The following is a 19,019-nucleotide window of genomic DNA, read 5'->3' as shown; positions in this document are numbered from 1 at the left end:
GCTGGAAATTTATGATGTAAAAATGGGGTCATGATCCAAAAAAGGTTGGGAACCACTGGGATAAAGTTTTAGATTATTATTGCGCCAACATCTAATATTTCACCGTAAATTCATGATGGCTAGTTTATTAAAGAAAAAAAAAATAACTCTTGAATTAATTTACATTTGTTTCCACATAATATTTTTAGTGTGTTTAACCGAAAACCTGAAGATTTTCTGTCAATTTCCAGTTACGTCAAAGAACTTCATTTCCCATAATCCTCTTTGCCAGGAAGTTAATTCTTAAAAAAAAAAGAAAAAGAGAAAAAAAAGCGTGTAAAAAAAAAAAGTAACCCCAGCTGTGTGTAACATTGCACACTGGGTGAATCTATTAATAACTGAGCTCAGGGCTTCTGAGATGCTGAAAAATCGTCTTAGTGTGTGTTTTCTGGCTGGCTTTTTTTTTTTTAGCCCGTTTGAGCCACAGGGTAAGTTGCAAGCTAACAGGAAGTGTGTTGTTTCATTATTCAAACACATTCCTGTCTATGGTTACACACCCGTCACACTCACAGTCCGAACACACACACACACCGGTTAAACTCGGAGGACCTACACCGGCTTTGTGGGTGAGTAATGTGAATTATTGAACGATTAGCAGACCAAAGAACTACACGGTGTGTGTCTTTATATGATGACTCATTATGTTTTAAAATAATAATAAAAAAAAACAGCTTATCGGTTCACTTCTGCCACCTGACATGGGTTTACACAACTGTGCGAACCGTTTATTCATCACTTTGAATAGATATACATCCTCTGTTATCTTATATACTGCTATAAAGGGCCTGAGAAAGTCATGAAAATAACTATGCTGGTTATTTGTGTGCTTTTAGTTTATCTGAGTGCTTTAAGATATGTTGTGGAGTTTTTATCTTATGAATTAGCTCCACCTTTAAAACCAAGCACGTCATTAGGTAATGGACGCAGCTGTTTTGCAGTAACTAATGTGTTTCTGCAAATTAATGTGCGCAACTTCCGCTATGAATGTTGAGTTATCTGGTAACTACTTTGTTATAACTCCTAATATATGTTTGTGGTATTTTTTTATTTTATTTTTTTATTTTCCTGTTCAACTAAAATAGATACCTACATACAGTCATGTATACTGTTTTATTCATGCAACTAAAAACACCAAAGCAAATACATAGAGATTAGTTATTAATTAATTTCGAAGTGGAGAAATGTGCTGACATGACAGCTCAATAAAAAAGACAACAAAAGGCAACACACAGAAAAACCCGAAAGACACCCGAAAAATAGTGCGATGAAGTTAAAATGAAATATACAATACAATAATAGAAGCTATACATAAATAGAAATAGACAAAATAATCTAAAAAGAATGAAGGATACAGATGTATGCATGTTAACAGGCGGGGGCAAGAATATATACATATACACACACACACACATATATTTATAGACAGCACAATACCTCAGAATGTTTTATTGTACAATCGTACAGCGGTGGGGATGAATGACCTGCGGTAGCGCTCAATCCTACACTGTGGGTGTTTGAGTCTAAACCAGGGGTCTGCAACCTGCGGCTCTGGAGCCACATGTGGCTCTTTGACTCTTTTGCAATGGCTCCTTGTAGCGTTTAAAAAAAAATATGGTATTGATGATTAATGACAATAACTTAAAATAAAATTATGATAAAAGAATTGGTTACCCTAAAAATGAATCACATTGTGCAATACCTTTGCCACCATCCTACTTCACCTCCTGCAACATCTACAGATCATCAGCTTTCCTGCACCTGTGGCTAACCTTAAGTTTTAAATCCCTGCTAAGATAACTAAACCAACAAAAACACTATTTTGGAAGAAAATAGAGATTTTAATTGTATGGGATAAGATTTATTTAATTGCCAACATGTCGGCTTAATATGCATAATGCATGCTTGATTTGTTGCAAGAAATTAGCTATTAGCATGTGTTGACCGACATGATCACTCACATGTCATCAAATTCAAGGTATTTTTTGTAGCCCTTCAACTCCATTAACTCATAAAATTATTTTATATTATTTTAACTGTATAGAATCTTAACACTGTATTGTCTTTTTTGAGAATGTTTTTTTGTTTTTTTTTGGCTCCAGGAGGACTTTAATCCAGGCGATATTAGGCAAAATGGCTCTTTTGAGAGTAAAGGTTGCAGACCCCTGGTCTAAACCCTGCATGTGTGTTTATACAGTCCCCTCCAAAAGTATTAGAACGGCAAGGTCAATTCCTTTGTTTTTGTTGTATACTGAAGCCTTGTGAGTTTCAGATCAAAACATGAATATGAGACAAAAGTTCGGAATTCCAACTTTTATTCCATGGTATTTACATCTAGATGTGTTAAACAACTCAGGACAGAGCACCTTTTGTTTGAACCCTCCCACTTTTCAATTGAGCAAAAGTATTAGAACATGACTCCCCCCAAAAACTATTGAAGATTATATTAAGTCATCGACACACGGGGAGCAATAATTTATCCTTAACGATTTTATCAATACTTGTATAGCAAAATAATGGATGTGGTCTTGGCCGTCTGAAGCCCTAAAAAAGTAAAACAAAATATATAATGTTTGGTCACAGTAGCTCCACTGTTACCTTTGTTCTGGTTATTTTTACTAAATTGCTGATTTCCCCTTTTTATTCTGCAGAGAGCGCAGCACTGTGTCAGCACTTTGGTTGTGGCCAACATGTGGTGATGAACGCTGCTGCTTCATATCTTTGTCATTGTTTTTTAAAGGGTGTCGTTATGGTTTAGTGAGCACTCACTGTGTCGGCTCATGTATAACACCATCTGTTTCACTCGTTAAAAACAACATTTTGCTGGATTGATGAAATGGTTTGAAATCCAAAACGTGCAGCGTGCTAGACATCAGGGTTGGGGTCACTTATAATTGTAATCGCTTAATTGATAATTAATGTAATGATAGCAATCATAATTGTAACTGTTGTTGAAAAAAGCTGTTGTAATTAGAGCTGCAACTAACGATTATTTTCATAATCGATTAATCGGTCTGTAAATTAATTGATGAATCACATTTTTTAAACTCACAGATTATCCATAAAGCACATTTATACCCTGCTTAAGCTGATTAAACTGAAATAAAAGTGTCTCTCATGCACAAATGCTCGCGCACGCAAGTCACACACAAACAATGGGGCACGCACACAAACACTCGTGGGGGTGCACACACAAACACTCGTGTGCCCACCAGTGTTGTGCTAGTTACTGAAAAAAGTAACTAGTTACTGTTACTAGTTACTTCATTCACAAAGTAACTCAGTTACTATTTTGATTACTTACACCAAAAAGTAATGCGTTACTGGAAAAAGTAACTTTTGAGTTACTTAGAATTAAAGAATGTATTATTTATTTTGGGTCATTTGTGTCTATACAGCTTCATATTAGTGCAGTAATATGATAATAATCCACTGTTTATCAACTATAAAACAACCATAAATGATGTGCATATAAAGCACAAAACAGCTGCTCCAAAATTAAAACAGTAATTTTTCAGCCTTAGCACAGTAATGTAAAGTAAGCTGTGCATATTCCAGGTGCACATTCTGCTGTTGAAAATGCTTATAAAAATAAATGTGGAAAAACTAATTCACATCATTTTTCTCAGCTACACAATGCTAAACATATCAGGCTAACGAGCTGCTGTTAGCAGTGACTCAGCAGCAGCAACATGCTGCATATTTACAACATACCGTGCAATAGTTTGGCTGACCTGTCCCTGGATAACAGTCACAGTCCGTTAAAATCCAGCCACAGCGTTAGCTTAGCTTCACTGATGCATCTTTTTGAGACAAAAATAATGCATGTATTTCCACTCTGAGAAGCTCGTCCTTGGCTCGCCATGATTGCCGCACGTGATGTAAACAGAAACACGCTGACAATGCTTCTTCTTCTACTGTTACCGTGGTTGGCACGGCGTCCCGCGAAAATATGTAGCGCCACTGTAAACAGGAAGTACACTGCAGCTAGCAAAGTAAGGGACAAACGCACCATATTGTAACGGTAACTGCGTTATTTCTTTAGAAAAATATTGCGTTACAGTACTAGTTACTGTCAAAACTGACGTTGGTGACCGCCCAACACTGGTGCCCACACACAAACACTCGTGTGCCCACACACAAACACTTGTCGTGACTCGTGCGCGCACACACAAACACTTGTGGTGCACGCACACACAAAGCTCTGCAGGTGAATCAAACGGCAGCGTCCGCTGCGAAAGTAAAAGGGAGTGCATCGCTCCGCTGTAGGACACGCTCTTCTAACATGCTCATACTCGTGTGTGTGTGTTGTCCTTTAGGAAGTTTAAGGGAAAAATAAAAGATAAAACTCCAATAGATGCCTATGTGTATAGCAAACATACATTGTGTTTAATTTACAAATCAGTACGGACTACTAGTGGATCACACTGGTGTGAGCGCGTGCGGCTGCTGTTGCTGCTGCTGATGTCACGGCGAGTGTTTCCTTCTTGTCCCGTCGACGAGCTGCCGTGTGGTCACACCCGGAATAAAGGACGAGGGTCAGGGAACAGCTACCTTCGACGAACGAGTGCGTCTCTTCACTGCCTTGCACTTATGAAACTCGGACGAACAACTCGCGTTAGTTATTCTCCGGCGGTGCCATCTTTGTTTTGGTCGGACGACACATCGGCGCGCACATTTTGCGTCGACGTCATCGATTACGTCGACGCGTTGTCCCGGCCCTACCTGGAAGATATATACAACACCCTCTGTCACGAGTGAGCCCCGGTCACCACCTTTTCCAACTTCTACCCCCAGGGAGGCGTTTCAGGGCAATAAAGACAAAAACAGACTAAAAAAAACAGTTTCTACCCAAGAGCTGTTGTTGCCCTGAACGCCTCAAACCCCGAATCTGCTGTTTTAATGTCCCTCTTGTCTTGTATATACCCCTACTGTACAGTTTTTTTTTTTTTAAGATTTTCATGTCCTGCACTATTCTTTTTTTTTTTTTGCAGTTTTACAGACTTTAATTCAATGTTATTTACACTAATCACCTTTGCACTACCAAAATTTTTTCTCTTTCTGCTGTTTGCACTGTTTCTTTTACGAGAGCTGCTATTTTTTAATTTCGTCGTGCTTCTGAAAGAGGAACAGCGACAATCAAAGGATTCTGATTTGGAAATTGAATTTGAATTGTAATTGAAAAAAAATTCCCATCACCGTAATCATTGTAATTTAAGACGTAATTGTAACTTTTTTTTTTTGTGGTCCTGCAGAATTGAAGTTCTCCAAAACCCTCCTTCTCTGATCCACTGATCGGTCGACATGGATCCCACAGACTCTGACATTGTCCGAGTCTTCTCTCTAAACTGCTGGTCAGTGATCCTTGTTTGTGTTGAATGAATCCTACATTGTGTTGATTTTATCTTCAAACATACATCCATGAATAAAAACAAAATACTAATCCTTTCTTGTTTTTTTTTTTGTTTCTTTTTGCAGGGGAATCCGCTACATGAGTAAACACTGTCAACAGCGGTATGTCATGATTGGAGAGATGTTAAGTATAGAGAAGCATGACATCGTCTTACTGCAAGAGGTTGGAGGAACTCCTCATTGTTGCATTTGTTCATTCAGTGCATTACATGTTGCACACAAAAATAATAATAATTTGAAAATGTTTTTGCTTTCTGCTTTTTTTTTTTTAGGTTTGGAGTGAGAAAGATTTCCTCTTCTTAAAAAATAAACTCTCCTACACTCATCCTCACTCTCACTACTTCAAAAGGTAGTCATACGTGTAGTGAAATACTGTATATTTATGCATGAATGGCTTTGATTTTTCTGGTGCTGTCAGTGGATTACAGTTTTGCTGCTTAATTATTTCTTAACCTGCATACCAAGCCACAAGCCTGATTAATTACAACATTTGGAGAGTTTCCTAACATCTACTCTGTCAGTTACACATTTGTACAAATAATTGCTTGAAGCTACTCGGGACAATTATACGGTTTAGTAAATCAATAAATCGAACATATTTACTTGAAAAAAAGATGTAAAAAGGGTAAAATTGCAGCTCGAAAGTTTTTGTGATCTCTATTGTAAGCACTCGGGTTGTTTACAATGATCAGGGGTGTCGAACTCCTTTTTGTTCAGGGGCCAAATACGGACCAGCCTAATCTCAAGTGGGCTGCAAAACAAGCAATTTTATCATTCATGTGCCCTAGTTTGGACTTCCATGTATAATAGTTTTTAAAGTATGTTAGGCACCAGTATCCAAGCAATAAGTGACAGATATCAGTTCCTGCAGAATCTAGCATTTCCTTGATTTTGTGACCAATTTTTATTTAATTTGGGCAAATTTTGGAAAATAATTTAAGGAAAATTTTTGGATTTCAGAAAAAAATGACTGAAATCATGTGATATAGGCATGGGAAAACTGTGAGCCCTGGAAAAATGTGCAGTTTCATTGAAATTGTGTATTTGGAGGTAGTGAGAAATTTACAACTGAATTATTTGGTGATTTACACAATGAGTCATGGGTTCGCTGTCATTTTAATTTTCTCCTGCGGGCCGAATTTGGCTCCCGGGCCTTGAGTTTGACACATGTGGTTTACATTGTTGGAAAAGTTTTGTGCAGTAAGGCTGAACAATTAATTGCATTTGCGATATTATCGCAACATCATAAAACGCAATTTTTTAATCGCAAAGGCTGCAATTTTTATTTTATTTTTTATTTTTTTTGTCCTGTCTTGTACTGTCCTGTACAAGACTAACTTCTCAGAGAGAAGTTCGTTAGATATGTTGATGAGGTAAAGCCACGGATTTGTTTGATTTATTGTTGTAATCTGTGCTTTAAAGATTAAATACATTTAAAATTGTTTATTATGAAACAGATTGATTCATTCCTTGTGTTAATTGAAAAATACATGATAAGAGGCCCTTGAAAAAATAATCGCATATTAAATCACAATCGCAATATTGAGGGGAAAAAAAATCACAATTAGATTATTTTCCAAAATCGTTCAGCCCTACTGTGGAGTCCCGTCGATGGATTTTCCTTCATTCTTATGGTGATTACTTGTGTGGACTTGATATATGTATATTAGGGATGTAACGATTCACTCAACTCCCGATACGATTCGAATCACGATACTGGGTTCACGATACGATTCTCTCACGATTTATTTTACAAAATGGGACTGTAGACAAATACTCTACTATTTTCTTTTTATTTTTAATTGTCAAAAGAATTCCTTGATAAACTATTCAAAACAATGCAATTTAACTAAAAATAAATCTTGAATGAAATAAATAAAGGAATAATACAAATGAAAATGAAGCCTATTGATTTAAATTCTGGTTCTATAATAAACAATGCAAAACTGCATAATAGTTCTTTTTCTTTTAAAAGTGCAACTGAACATGTATTTTGTGCCTTATCAATTGGACTTTAAAAAAAAAAAAACGTGATTGCACTGATTTACGTCATATTTGTTTGGACCAGCAGAGGGCGCTGGTAACACAGTGGTCGGTTGGCATGCAGATATCTTGCCGTGAAGAAGAGAAGCTATGCTAGCAGACAAAGCTAATAGAAAAACGTGACTTTTACAGATATTCAAGTAATATTACAGATATTCTTTCGGTGCTAAAGGGGTAATGAATCATTTATTAACATATTTAAGAGTAGAAGGCGGCCAGAAAGAAAGTATTAGCAGACTCCGCCCGCAGCCTACACTTGTGGTTAAAAAAAGTACTGCGATTCAATTTTCAGAAAATCGATATCAACCGTGATACCTATGAATCGATTTTTAACTGCCTTACGATTAATCGTTACATCCCTAATACTAATATATATATATATATATATATATATATATATATATATATTTATAACGCTTTAGAACCACAGATGTAGTCCCCAAAGCACTTCACAATATCAGCCCATTCGCGCTCACATTCACACACCAATGGGACTGACATGCAAGGCGCTAGTCGACCAATGGGAGGAATTTAGAGTTCAGTGTCTTGCCCAAGGACATTTCGAACATAGACGGGTATAGACTGGGATCGAACCCCCATTTCTCGACAGCATTTTTGTTGTAGTTTGTTCCTAGTATTCCCTATGATATCACCTCACTCCGCGAGACATTCAATTTCGGCTGGATTCAGATCCTTCTTCTTGAAACCCCGAAACAAACATCCTCCAGTATTTGTGTTGGAAAGTCACTTTGGTAGAGTTTTTGGTGGCCAACAATATGTCTTTATTTGATTGAAAATATATCATATTGTACCGAGCAGCTTTAATGTACATTACATAAGAGGCTATTTTGTGGAATAAAACAGTAAATATTATTGACTTGTGTCCTTTGTTTTGCTCTTGCAGTGGGGTAATAGGCAGTGGACTGGCTGTTTTCACTAAGTACAGAATCCATGACACGTTTCTGTATCGGTACTCGCTCAATGGCTATCCGTACATGGTGAGTTCGGAAAATCAAGATCCTCAAAACTGGGAAAAGGAAGAATTGGGGAAAATATTAGCATTTTTTGTATCAATTAAATTGTGCCCCTTATGAGTTGGGGTGTCCTTTTTCATTTCTGATATGATATATGTTAGGGATGTAACGATGAATTGTAAGGCAGTTAAAAATTGATTCATAGGTATCACAGTTCACGATACTGTGAAAATTTAATTGCAGTACTTTTTTTAAACAGCAGAGATATATCCTCCTCTTGTCCAGAAGTGTTGGCGGCGGGCGGAATCTCCTACTACTCTCTTTCTGGCCGCTTTCTACTCTTAAACATGTTCATAAATGATTTGTTACCCCTTTAGCACTGAAAGAATATCTATAATACTACGTGAATATCTGTAAAAGTCACATTTTTCTATTAGCTCTGTCTGCTAGCATAACATCTCTTCTTCACTGCTAGAATAGCTGCATGCCAACCGACCACTGGGTTTCCAACGCCCTCTAGTGTTTCAAAACAAATATCTGACGTAAATACAGTGAAATTCCTTTTTTTTTTTTTTTTTAAAGTCCAATTGTTAAGGCACAAAATACATGTTCAGTTGCATTTTTAAAAAGAAAAAGAACTATTGTGCAGTTTTGCATTGTTTACTATAGAACCAGAATTTAAATTAATAGGCTTCTTCTTCATATGTATTGTTCCTTTATTTATTTCATTCAAGATTTATTTTTAGTTAAATTGCATTGTTTTGAATGGTTTGTCAAGGGATTCTTTTGACAATGAAAAATAAAAGGAAAATAGTACCGTATTTTCCCCAAAAAAATAAAGGCATATTTTTCATGTGTGTGTATTACAGCCTTGTGTATTGGCCGATACTGATATTGATTCGATGCGATATTGGCGGGAATCATACAGTATGGAGAAAAAAATGATCCCTTTATTATTAACCAATGGGTTACATAGATTATTGTTTTTTAACCTTAAACATTAGAATATTCAATAATTGAAAAGAATAACAAATATAGTTAAAAAAAAAAAAAATTAGAAGATGCTAAAAACAACTTTAATAGAGCCAATAAAACAGAAAAACAAGATTTTTTTTTTTAAAGCGCAAAATAACCAGTAGTTTAACTTAAACAAAAGCACATTCTGCAATTTACGTTCAATTCTGTATCGAACATTTTAGATGCAGGCAGATAGAATCCCATACTTGTTTTTTGCAGGTTTTGGACCAATATTTGATTATCAATGTTGGATCAAGACACCCTTTTTTATATTATAATTATATAATGATATAATAAATATTATATTTGTCATATGTACCATTGCAGACTGTATAGTTCCTTCTTTGTCACTTGAAAACTACTTAATAAAATACCCACACTAATGACAACAGTAGTATTGGTTGTAGTAAAGTTTGCTTTATTCCTTTGGTTATGAAGTTCACATTGTTCGCATAGAATTTGTTTTCAAACACACAAATAGTGTATGAATAATGTTAAATAACGGTTTTCTCTTCAGGCTCATCATGGAGACTGGTTTGGAGGCAAAGCTGTAGGAATGGTCATATTAACAATCGGTGGCCGGACCGCACACGTCTACGTCACACATGTACGCTGTTTGTACATCAGGTTTTTTTCCCCTATTTGTTGGTAAATTATTCTTGCTCATAGATGAGTATGTTGCGCATTTCTTGGTTTTAGTTGCACGCAGAATACTGCAGAGAGAAGGACTCGTACCTACCTCACAGAGTGGTCCAGGCCTGGGAGCTGCAGCAGTTCATTCGGTACTCTGCTTTTAACAATCACACATTTGATTATAATTTGTTTTAAAAAGGGTCCCTTTGATAAATATGGTGCTTCCTGTGTCTTCTAGCCACACATCTGCTGGAGCTGATTTGGTGATTGTTGGTGGCGACCTGAACATGCACCCACAGGACCTCGGCAACAGACTACTGAGGTCTTACACAGCCCTGAAAGACTCTTATTTAGAAACGACACTCTATGCTGTATGTATACACACCAAATAACTTTTTATTTGCATCCACAAGAGTTTATGTGACTGTTTCACTGTTTTTCATTTTTCACTTTTTACTGTATTTATTTTCGATTGCTTTGCACTGTTGCGTTTCCTCTTTTGTATTTAATTTTCATTAATTTCTCAAAAAAAAATGTCACCTCTAATTGGCGTTCATTTGTCACTACCTTCATAATATTTATACATTATTTTAAGATGAAGATAACGTATTTCTTGTGAATTCATGTCCAAGTTTGTTTACATTTTTCAGCTGGGAGTGTGGACCCTGTCATTTTACCCAGTCTAATATGCACTCCCTCTATATAATATGGACCCAAACCCTGCCCTGAAATGATCGCATAATCTTAGCAATTTCAACAACATAACTAAATATGAACAATGAAAACAAAATATACCAGGTAGTGATTTTTTTTAATTTATTATAGATAAACTCCTGAGTTATAACTGGTTCAAAGTGCATGTTCTTCAAAAAGGGGCCAGGAATGTGACATAAATATGGCATTGTTTGTGATTGATCTCCGTATAACTGTAAAAATGTCAAATGCAGTTTTGGGATACCAGTTTATATGTCGGTGCACACTGCGCGCAAGAGACAGTGGATCTTTTTACATAATTCAAGTATAAAATATAAGGATAATCTGTGTTCTTGTGCAGAAAAAGTATTGATTCAATAATAGTGGATGCTCCAAACCTGTCCAGCAGAGGACAGCACACAGCCTGCAGCGCACCACTCACTGCTCCAGCTATTAATTATGACGTCAGTATAGACTGTTCACACTGCAGTCGCATGGCAAAAGATCGGATAGGTTTTGGATTTAGGACTACATATCCAAGTTACCTGGGTCGCATTTGAAAAAATCAGATTTGGGTCGTTCAGACTGCCATAAAAAGATCAGATACAGGTCGCAAAGGGGCAAAAAAACTGGATTTGAGCGTTAAGTCTTACAGTGTGAACATAAAGTGCCTTTATTAGACACTTTGACTTAGTCGTGGTCCATGTTCTGTGGCACAGGATGTGACCCCCCCTTATATAAAAGGTACAAAAAAGACGGGGTCTAAATTTTGCTGCGGGTTCATTTAATATTTTACACTGACCCTGATAACAATTGCATGCACACAATCAATCCATCAATTAATCCTTAATTGTCATTGTCATATAAATACTGTATCACAACAACATTTTGTTCAAAACATACATACACATTGCATAGCAACAGATGTAATAAACAAAAATGTACACTAATATTTAGGTAATTTATTTGTGCTCCCAGGAAAAAGAGTGTTTTGAAGCACTTAATTTTATTTAAGTAATTTACTACATTTGATCATCAGTGCATGTACCTTGATTGAAGTTGTTGTGTTTCCTGCTGCAGGGGTGTGAGGATGGAGTGACTCTGATCGCTAACAATCCGTTCATCAATAAAAAGGAGCTTGGCCCTTTTAAGACGGGAATTCGTATCGACTACATTCTATTCAAAGTAGGTGACAGCGCAGAGTTCTTAACATTTGTTTCTCTCCGTGTCCACAATAGTACACATCGTCATCATTGTATCAACATTGTACCATTTTTCTTCTTTTCATAAGGGTTCTTCCAAAATTGACATTCATTGCGATGCAATGTCCGTCACGAAAGGAAGCGTCCCCAATCATCCTTTCCCGTACTCTGACCACGAGGCGCTCACGTCCACCCTGAGGCTAAAGTCTCATCAGCCAGATGAGAGTGGGGGGGACAAAGAAACTAAGCATCAGGATTTCACCAAAGGTTAGTTTTGCTAATTTCTCAGTTATTGCTCTTTACAGTGTGTAGACGCATTTATTAGATCTGCATTGCACAGATTTCCTGCGGACATCACAGGACAAACACAACGAGGTTAATAGTAACATTCCCACTTCCACCAGGTTATTTAAGGAGCCAGTGTAGCATGTGTCGAAGATTAAAAATGGTTAGAAACTGTAATGCCTGTTGTAGCTGGTGTTTGGTTGACCTCCAAATTCCTAAGGAGCTTAGCTTTGTTGTTCACTGAAATAAAACACATTTTGTTAATCAAACACATAGGGCCTATACTACGAATTTCCAAAATGGTAGTATTTTACTATTTATTTAAATGTCTACGATTACAATATATTACAGAAGAAATAAGGATGTGATACTAGTAAAATAAAAACCAATTAACCTTAAGGTAAACTTTTAGGCATTTTAAAGTGTTTCCTTATTTTTCCTGACGATGTCCTCTTAACTGTATACAAATTTAAACTCTATCCTAATCAATAGGGTAAAATAATACGAAGGAGACTTCGTTCTTCATTGCTGAGCGCCCTAACAGCTCTTCTGTTCTGTTCCCAGAGAAGCTGGCAGAGTTGGTTAACATAGTGACTGAGGCGCGTACAGAAGTGAAAGTAGGCCTTCACTGCACTGAGAGGATGCGCTACACAGCAGCACGTACCGGGGTGATGGGCCTGGCTCTGCTGCTGCTGCAGCTGGCCATAGCTGCAGTGCCCTGGTTGGCTCTGGGAGCGGAGCAGCCTTTCCCTAAAACCTCCTTCTACCTCCTGGCCCTGCTGTGCTTCGCCATCCTGCTCACCACCTCCCTGCTCTACGTGTTTTACACCATCGAGCTGAAGTGTCTGCAGGGGGCCGAGGACCAGATGAGGCTGTGTGTGGGGCATCTGCAGGAGAGGCTCCGGGGGTTTCCTTTGGCTCAGCCTCACAATGTCCTGCAGTGCCCTCTACCCTGAGGTATAATAACACTGCTGTGAGGTAAATCAGAAGAAGCTTTTAGAAAAAAAAAAATACATATACTGTATATTCAAGACTGATTTAAAGTGATCTGAATGTGATCTGTATCTGGGAACTAGACTAAAGAATGTATGAGAACTGTGGGCATTTCTGAAAGCAGTGCAGGACACAGGCTTTGACATGTAGTAGCTGCTAGATCAGGTGTCAAACTCAAGGTCCGGGGGCCAAATCCAGCCCTTTAAAACAACAAAAATACACAAAATGACTCAAAATAATATACAAAATTACAGAAAATGAAAAACACCAACAAATAACTGCGCAAACCCACAGTACTAACAAACAAGCAAAACGACAACCAGAAATACACAAACATTACTCCAAAAAATGCAAAATGACAGCACAAATACACAGTATGACTCCAAATAACATATGTTACAGGAAAAATACACAAAAGGACAATAGAAATGCACAAAAAGCACACAAATTTACTATAAAAACTCTTGTTGTTTCCTGTGTTAATGCTCAGATTGGTCATTATTCTAAATGCTGACATGAATGTTGATAATGTGGCCCATTGATCAAACAAACACATTATCGTGGCCCCTGCATACTATTATTTCATTTATATATGGAAATGCAAAGTAACAGTAATCTTGAAATTGTTCGATTTCCAATCTCTGCGGCCCACTTGAGACCAAACTTATCCCTATTTGGCCCCTGAACTAAAATGAGTTTGACACCTGTTATTATTATTATTATTATTTAACATTTGTGCAAAGGGTAAAATCTAGCACACAGGTGTTAAACTCATTTTAGTTCAGGGTAATAATAATTATTATTATTCTTATTATTATTATTACAAATACTGTGGAACCACTCACCCCAGAGCTCATAAATATATAGTAAATAAATATAAAATCTCATCCAGATATCATGTTTGTTTCAGAGGTTTTGAAGATTTACATGTGTCAAAATCATGGCCCAGGGGCCAAATCCGGCCCTTTTTCAGCATCCAATTCGGCCCGCAGGAGAAAATAAAAATTACATAGAAAACATGAATCATTGTGTAAATGAAACTCAACACTCCCGGTGCTTATATCTATCTATAAATCAATCAATCAATCAAACTTAGTTATATAGCACCTTTCTTACAAAGTCAATTGTAGATCAAAGTGTTTCACATAAATGTGCTTACAGTATGTGATTGACAAAAGTTAAAAAAAATGAACGGTTTGAATAAGCAGACAGAAAACAAAGCAGAGAAGGGAACAATTGCTAAAATTGAAAACATTGATATTAGCATTAAAAAAAAAGTAATAACCCTAAAAATGGACATAAAGGACTACATACAAGTCATGATATGGCAAGACTGCAGTCATTTAATGTTTAACTGTTGGAAAAACTCCAAATTCGTACAAAATCCTTAAATTTTCCTCAAATTATTACACAATATTTCCCTTTATTAAATTGAAACTGGTCACAAAATCTAGGAAATTTAAAGTAAAGATTATGCTGGGATGGATATATATCACTTATATTGGATATTGTTTGTTTCTTACATATGTATATGTAGAAGTGCAATCTAGGGCACAATAATGCTGAAATTACTCGTTTTCCCACATAAAATCTGTGGCCCTCGTGAGATCAAAGTGCTCCGTATTTGGCCCCTGAACTAAAATGTGTTTGACACCCCTGCTGTACGGTAACTCATTGCTGTGTTTATGTTGAACTGAAAACAAACGTTTTAAAAGCTGAAGGTTGTGTTAATGAGTCTGTGTCACACATTTCATTTAATGAAGGATTTTATATACGAATTTTAAAAAAGGTGCACATTTGAGTAGTTTTAGTAAATGTTTAAAACCACCTACACTCCTGTTTCTTAAGCTGATCTTAGTTTTTATTGCATTTAAACATCAGATTATTTTTGTATAAATTACTACAATGAACCAAATGAAATTATAGAGAAAGCATACGTACTTAATTTATCAAGTAGATCTTAACCTAGCAAGTACTGTCTGAATAATATGTTAAGGTTTCATTAGAAGAATACCTCTGCCTCTGAAGAATACTGGCAGTTAGCAGTTAAAGCATGTCAGGAGGTCACAGTAAATTTTCCTGAAAAACAGTTTGTCTGAATAAATAAAACCTTAACATATTAGATCTTAACATTTCAATAATGCAAGACGACTACCTTTGAAAATAGCGTGTGATTCTGTGTTTTGTTTGAAAAGTGTAACAAATGCTTATTTACATTTACACTCCCTGTCACTTAAATATTTAAGGTTTATAAATGTGTTTCACTGAAAATTCATTCCAAATGAAGACTTGTAATGGCCTTGGTTGTCATAGAAATAAAGCTGTTGTTGGGCTGATACTTGCCAACTACTGTGAGTTATTATTTTTATCTCAGGGTTCACCAACACGGTGCCCGCGGGCCCCAGGTAGCCCGCATGGACCATGTGAGAGCCCCTAATACATATGACAGGTGTAATTAGTACTTAGTGGAGTTAAATACTGCTGATAAAGTTTTAGCATTAAATTTACCATCTTTAAATGTTTATTTTCACTGAAACATTGGGGCAAATATTTTTCAGTGTTGCAGATTTGGTGCATAACCAATGGTATGTTATATATCAGTGTTTCTCAAATGGGGGTACGTTCACCCACTACAGGGGGTTCTTGAGAGAGAGAGAGAAAGAAATTAAAGTGTCATTGTTGGGAATGATAAAAACTATAGAAATAACTATCCAGGAGCCACTAAATCAGTCTTTTTCAACCTTGGGGTCAGAACTCCATGTGGGGTCACCTGAAATTTCTGAAAAGTTAAAATAGATTTTTGAAATGTTTTAATTATTACTCTTTTTTATTATTAAAACTCTTAAACAACTGTATTTCTATACTTTCACTTTGTAAAATATGAAACTAGTGCAACTAAAATGCAGTAAAAAATGTATATATATACTGTATATATATATATATATATATATATATATATATATATATATATATATATATAATCTGAGCTCAAACATGATCAAAAATGATTTCTAGAAAGAAAAAATGTCTTTGGGGTCATCAGAAATTCTTGATATCAAAATGGGGTCACGATCCAAAAAAGATTTGGAACCACTGTGTAAAATACAGTTTCTTTCCCCTTATTTACATCATGAGATTAAAATGTGTTATCGTCACTCATTCATTGCATCATTATGCTCTATAGTTTCTGAGTAAAATCTTGTAGTCAGACAAACGGGGGTACTTGGATTCAGAAATAAGAAAAAGGCGGTACTGGAGCTAAAAAGGTTTGAGATACATTGCTATTATATATAATATGATGTATTTTCAAAAACTCAAGGTGGAGTTTTATAAAAAATTAAAATTACACAATTGTGTAATTTTACATGATTAGTTAAACGTCGTTTGTGGCATTAACAGTCTTTCTTCTCCTCCTCACCTCACAGAAATAGTTCATTTAAGGTAATAGTCCATTGTTTTGTCCACCTGCTGCGTCACATTGGGTCACAAATACGTCAGATCATCCCATAAAGGTGATACAAGGTGGTGTAACAGCTACTAAAAATGGAACTGATTGTGACTGCTCACGCTGCACTGCAGGGAAGTAAACTCAACTATCAGCTGAGTCAGCGGTTTCAAACACTCACATGAGCAACTACATTGCTTACTTTTCCTATTCACCTTTTCTGATCACAAGACTAGTCCATTTAAGACGAAAAATCCATTGCTTTGTCCGACTGCTGCGTTGCATTGGGTCACAAACACATCAAATCATCCCATAAAGGTGATACGAGGTTGTGTAACAGCTACTAAAAGTGAAACTGATTGTGAGTGCTTTTCGGTTTATCTATATACTGGATTATCCTTACACTGAATGCAAATACATTAACTGTAATATCAAACCTGCTGTCGCTATGTTTGTTTTATCTGTGAGGTAGTTTGAGAGGGAGGAGCCAGGATTGTCAGAAGCAGGAGTTTCCGTGATGTGACGTCACAACGCGAGAAAAATCCAAACCTGCCCGTTTGGAGCTGACTTTTTAACAAAATGTGGAATAACAAGGGAGGGAGGAAACACAACTATTTCAATGTTGATTCTCTTAATGAGGCTAAACTAAGAGATGTATCACTGTAGCAAAACCATTATGAAGTGATGTTTAAATAATACTGCCCCTTTAAGTTACTGCGAGTCTTCCTTTTTATTAAAGTGAAACCGTGAAACGTTAGTATTTAAGAAGTGCTTTTCTAACTGGTAGCCCTTCAGACTATACAGTCAGTAGGTAGAAAAGTGAATGAGCCCTGTTTTTAGCTGATCCTCAATGATGTTCACATGTTGACCAGCAGAGGGCACTGTGAGACAGTTATTCTCCTCTGTAGCCAAATCTCATTTTTCTTTTGCATTATAATATCAATGATCTGAAGTTACCAGCTGGTACTTGTACACCCGGAGGTGGAAGAACTGATGGGTGTGGAGCATTATTATTTCCTCCTTTTTTCCCCCAGCAAAAACAAACAGATATAAGACTTTCATAATCCAGCACCTGTTGAGCTGGGACACACACACACACACACACATAATTCTCTGTAGTGACAGTAAGAGCTGATAAACACACACATTGTTATTTATATATATATAACACACCTGTTTTATCTTTCACTGTTTTTCATTTTTTTTTCTTTTTTTTTCTTTTTTTTTTTTTACAAAATCACAATAAATACCTATACTAGTAAATTGGTAGTAGTAGTAGTATTTTTTTATTCGGTCCTTTCATTCCATTAAACAAAACATTTCCATAATTTTGTGCACAGCTCTTTAGACTGAAGTTCATACTTATTATGCGTAACCCTGTTAACAAACTTCCACAAAAAAGCTTTAAATTCTTAGATAGGTACCAAATATGTAGTAACTTAGCATAAATGCACTCACTTTATTTAATTATTCGTGTCAAAATAGCCCTCAGTTTGTCTGGGCGTCAGGCTCTAAGATGAAACTAGAATCTCTCCCACTTTCTTGATTTTTTTCCTGTCTTCTCTCAATATTATTATAATGTAATTTTTTTATATCTAAATATATTGTTTCTTTCCCTCCAAGTATTTGTCTGTTTGAACTTGTTATTGTCTCCTCCCCTCATAATTATTATAATATCACACACACATGCACACACACTTATAGTATTAGTATATACTGTCTATGGTAACCTGTCAGCATTTTTTCCCCTTTCCTCGTGTATGTGGCAAAAAAAAAAAAAAGTGTCAGAATATAATGTAATGCGACTGTCTGCTGTTAAGAAAAAAATCTTTAAAATTACTCGTCTAAATGTTCTGCCCTATTTTATTTATATTAAATTGCTGTATGAGATTTCAAAGTGTTTCCATGTTTATTTCTACTATAATATTCATGCAAACCTTGCCCGATGATGCCCATTTAATGAAATATCATGGTGTGGAATCCAGTCTTACCTAAAATGTACAGTTTTTACCAAGATTCATCTAAATTGTTTAAGAAACTGAACCATTGTTCATAATTAATTGTATAAAATGTTGCTAATTTCAGTATAAATTATTGATGTTTAGGTTAAAAATGAATGTAAATATTCCAGATTAAATCTAACTGATGATCAGATATAGTATTTTAGTTATTGTTGTTAGTGATGCTACTTTTCTATTAATACACATTAGTCTTTGAGGGTATTTAGACTTAATTTAATGTTCAAATGCATCCAAATTTTTTTTTTAATTGAATTAACAGGTTTTT

The 19,019-nt window shown here is 36.0% G+C and overlaps 1 protein-coding gene across 2 annotated transcripts; it reads left to right on the top strand.

The window, feature by feature from the left end:
• Positions 1 to 308: 308 nt before the first annotated feature.
• On the top strand, positions 309 to 13,574 carry LOC114463627 (sphingomyelin phosphodiesterase 2-like). Of its 2 annotated transcripts, none has more exons than XM_028447297.1 (11): positions 309 to 467; positions 5,292 to 5,390; positions 5,515 to 5,611; positions 5,721 to 5,797; positions 8,396 to 8,489; positions 10,000 to 10,089; positions 10,182 to 10,264; positions 10,354 to 10,486; positions 11,889 to 11,993; positions 12,100 to 12,277; positions 12,860 to 13,574. In XM_028447297.1, exons 2-11 carry the CDS (start codon positions 5,341 to 5,343, stop codon positions 13,249 to 13,251), a joined length of 1,299 nt encoding a protein of 432 aa, XP_028303098.1. In that variant the 5' UTR covers positions 309 to 467; positions 5,292 to 5,340; the 3' UTR covers positions 13,252 to 13,574. The 2 variants fall into 2 exon arrangements, with proteins under 2 accessions (XP_028303098.1, XP_028303096.1); XM_028447295.1 differs by lacking the exon at positions 309 to 467 and adding an exon at positions 516 to 605.
• Positions 13,575 to 19,019: the final 5,445 nt, after the last annotated feature.

Source organism: Gouania willdenowi, chromosome 5, assembly GCF_900634775.1.
Source record: "Gouania willdenowi chromosome 5, fGouWil2.1, whole genome shotgun sequence".
Taxonomy (NCBI): Eukaryota; Metazoa; Chordata; class Actinopteri; order Blenniiformes; family Gobiesocidae; genus Gouania; species Gouania willdenowi.
The sequence above is the reverse complement of the archived record's forward strand: the minus strand, read 5'-3'. Positions and strand labels throughout refer to the sequence as shown.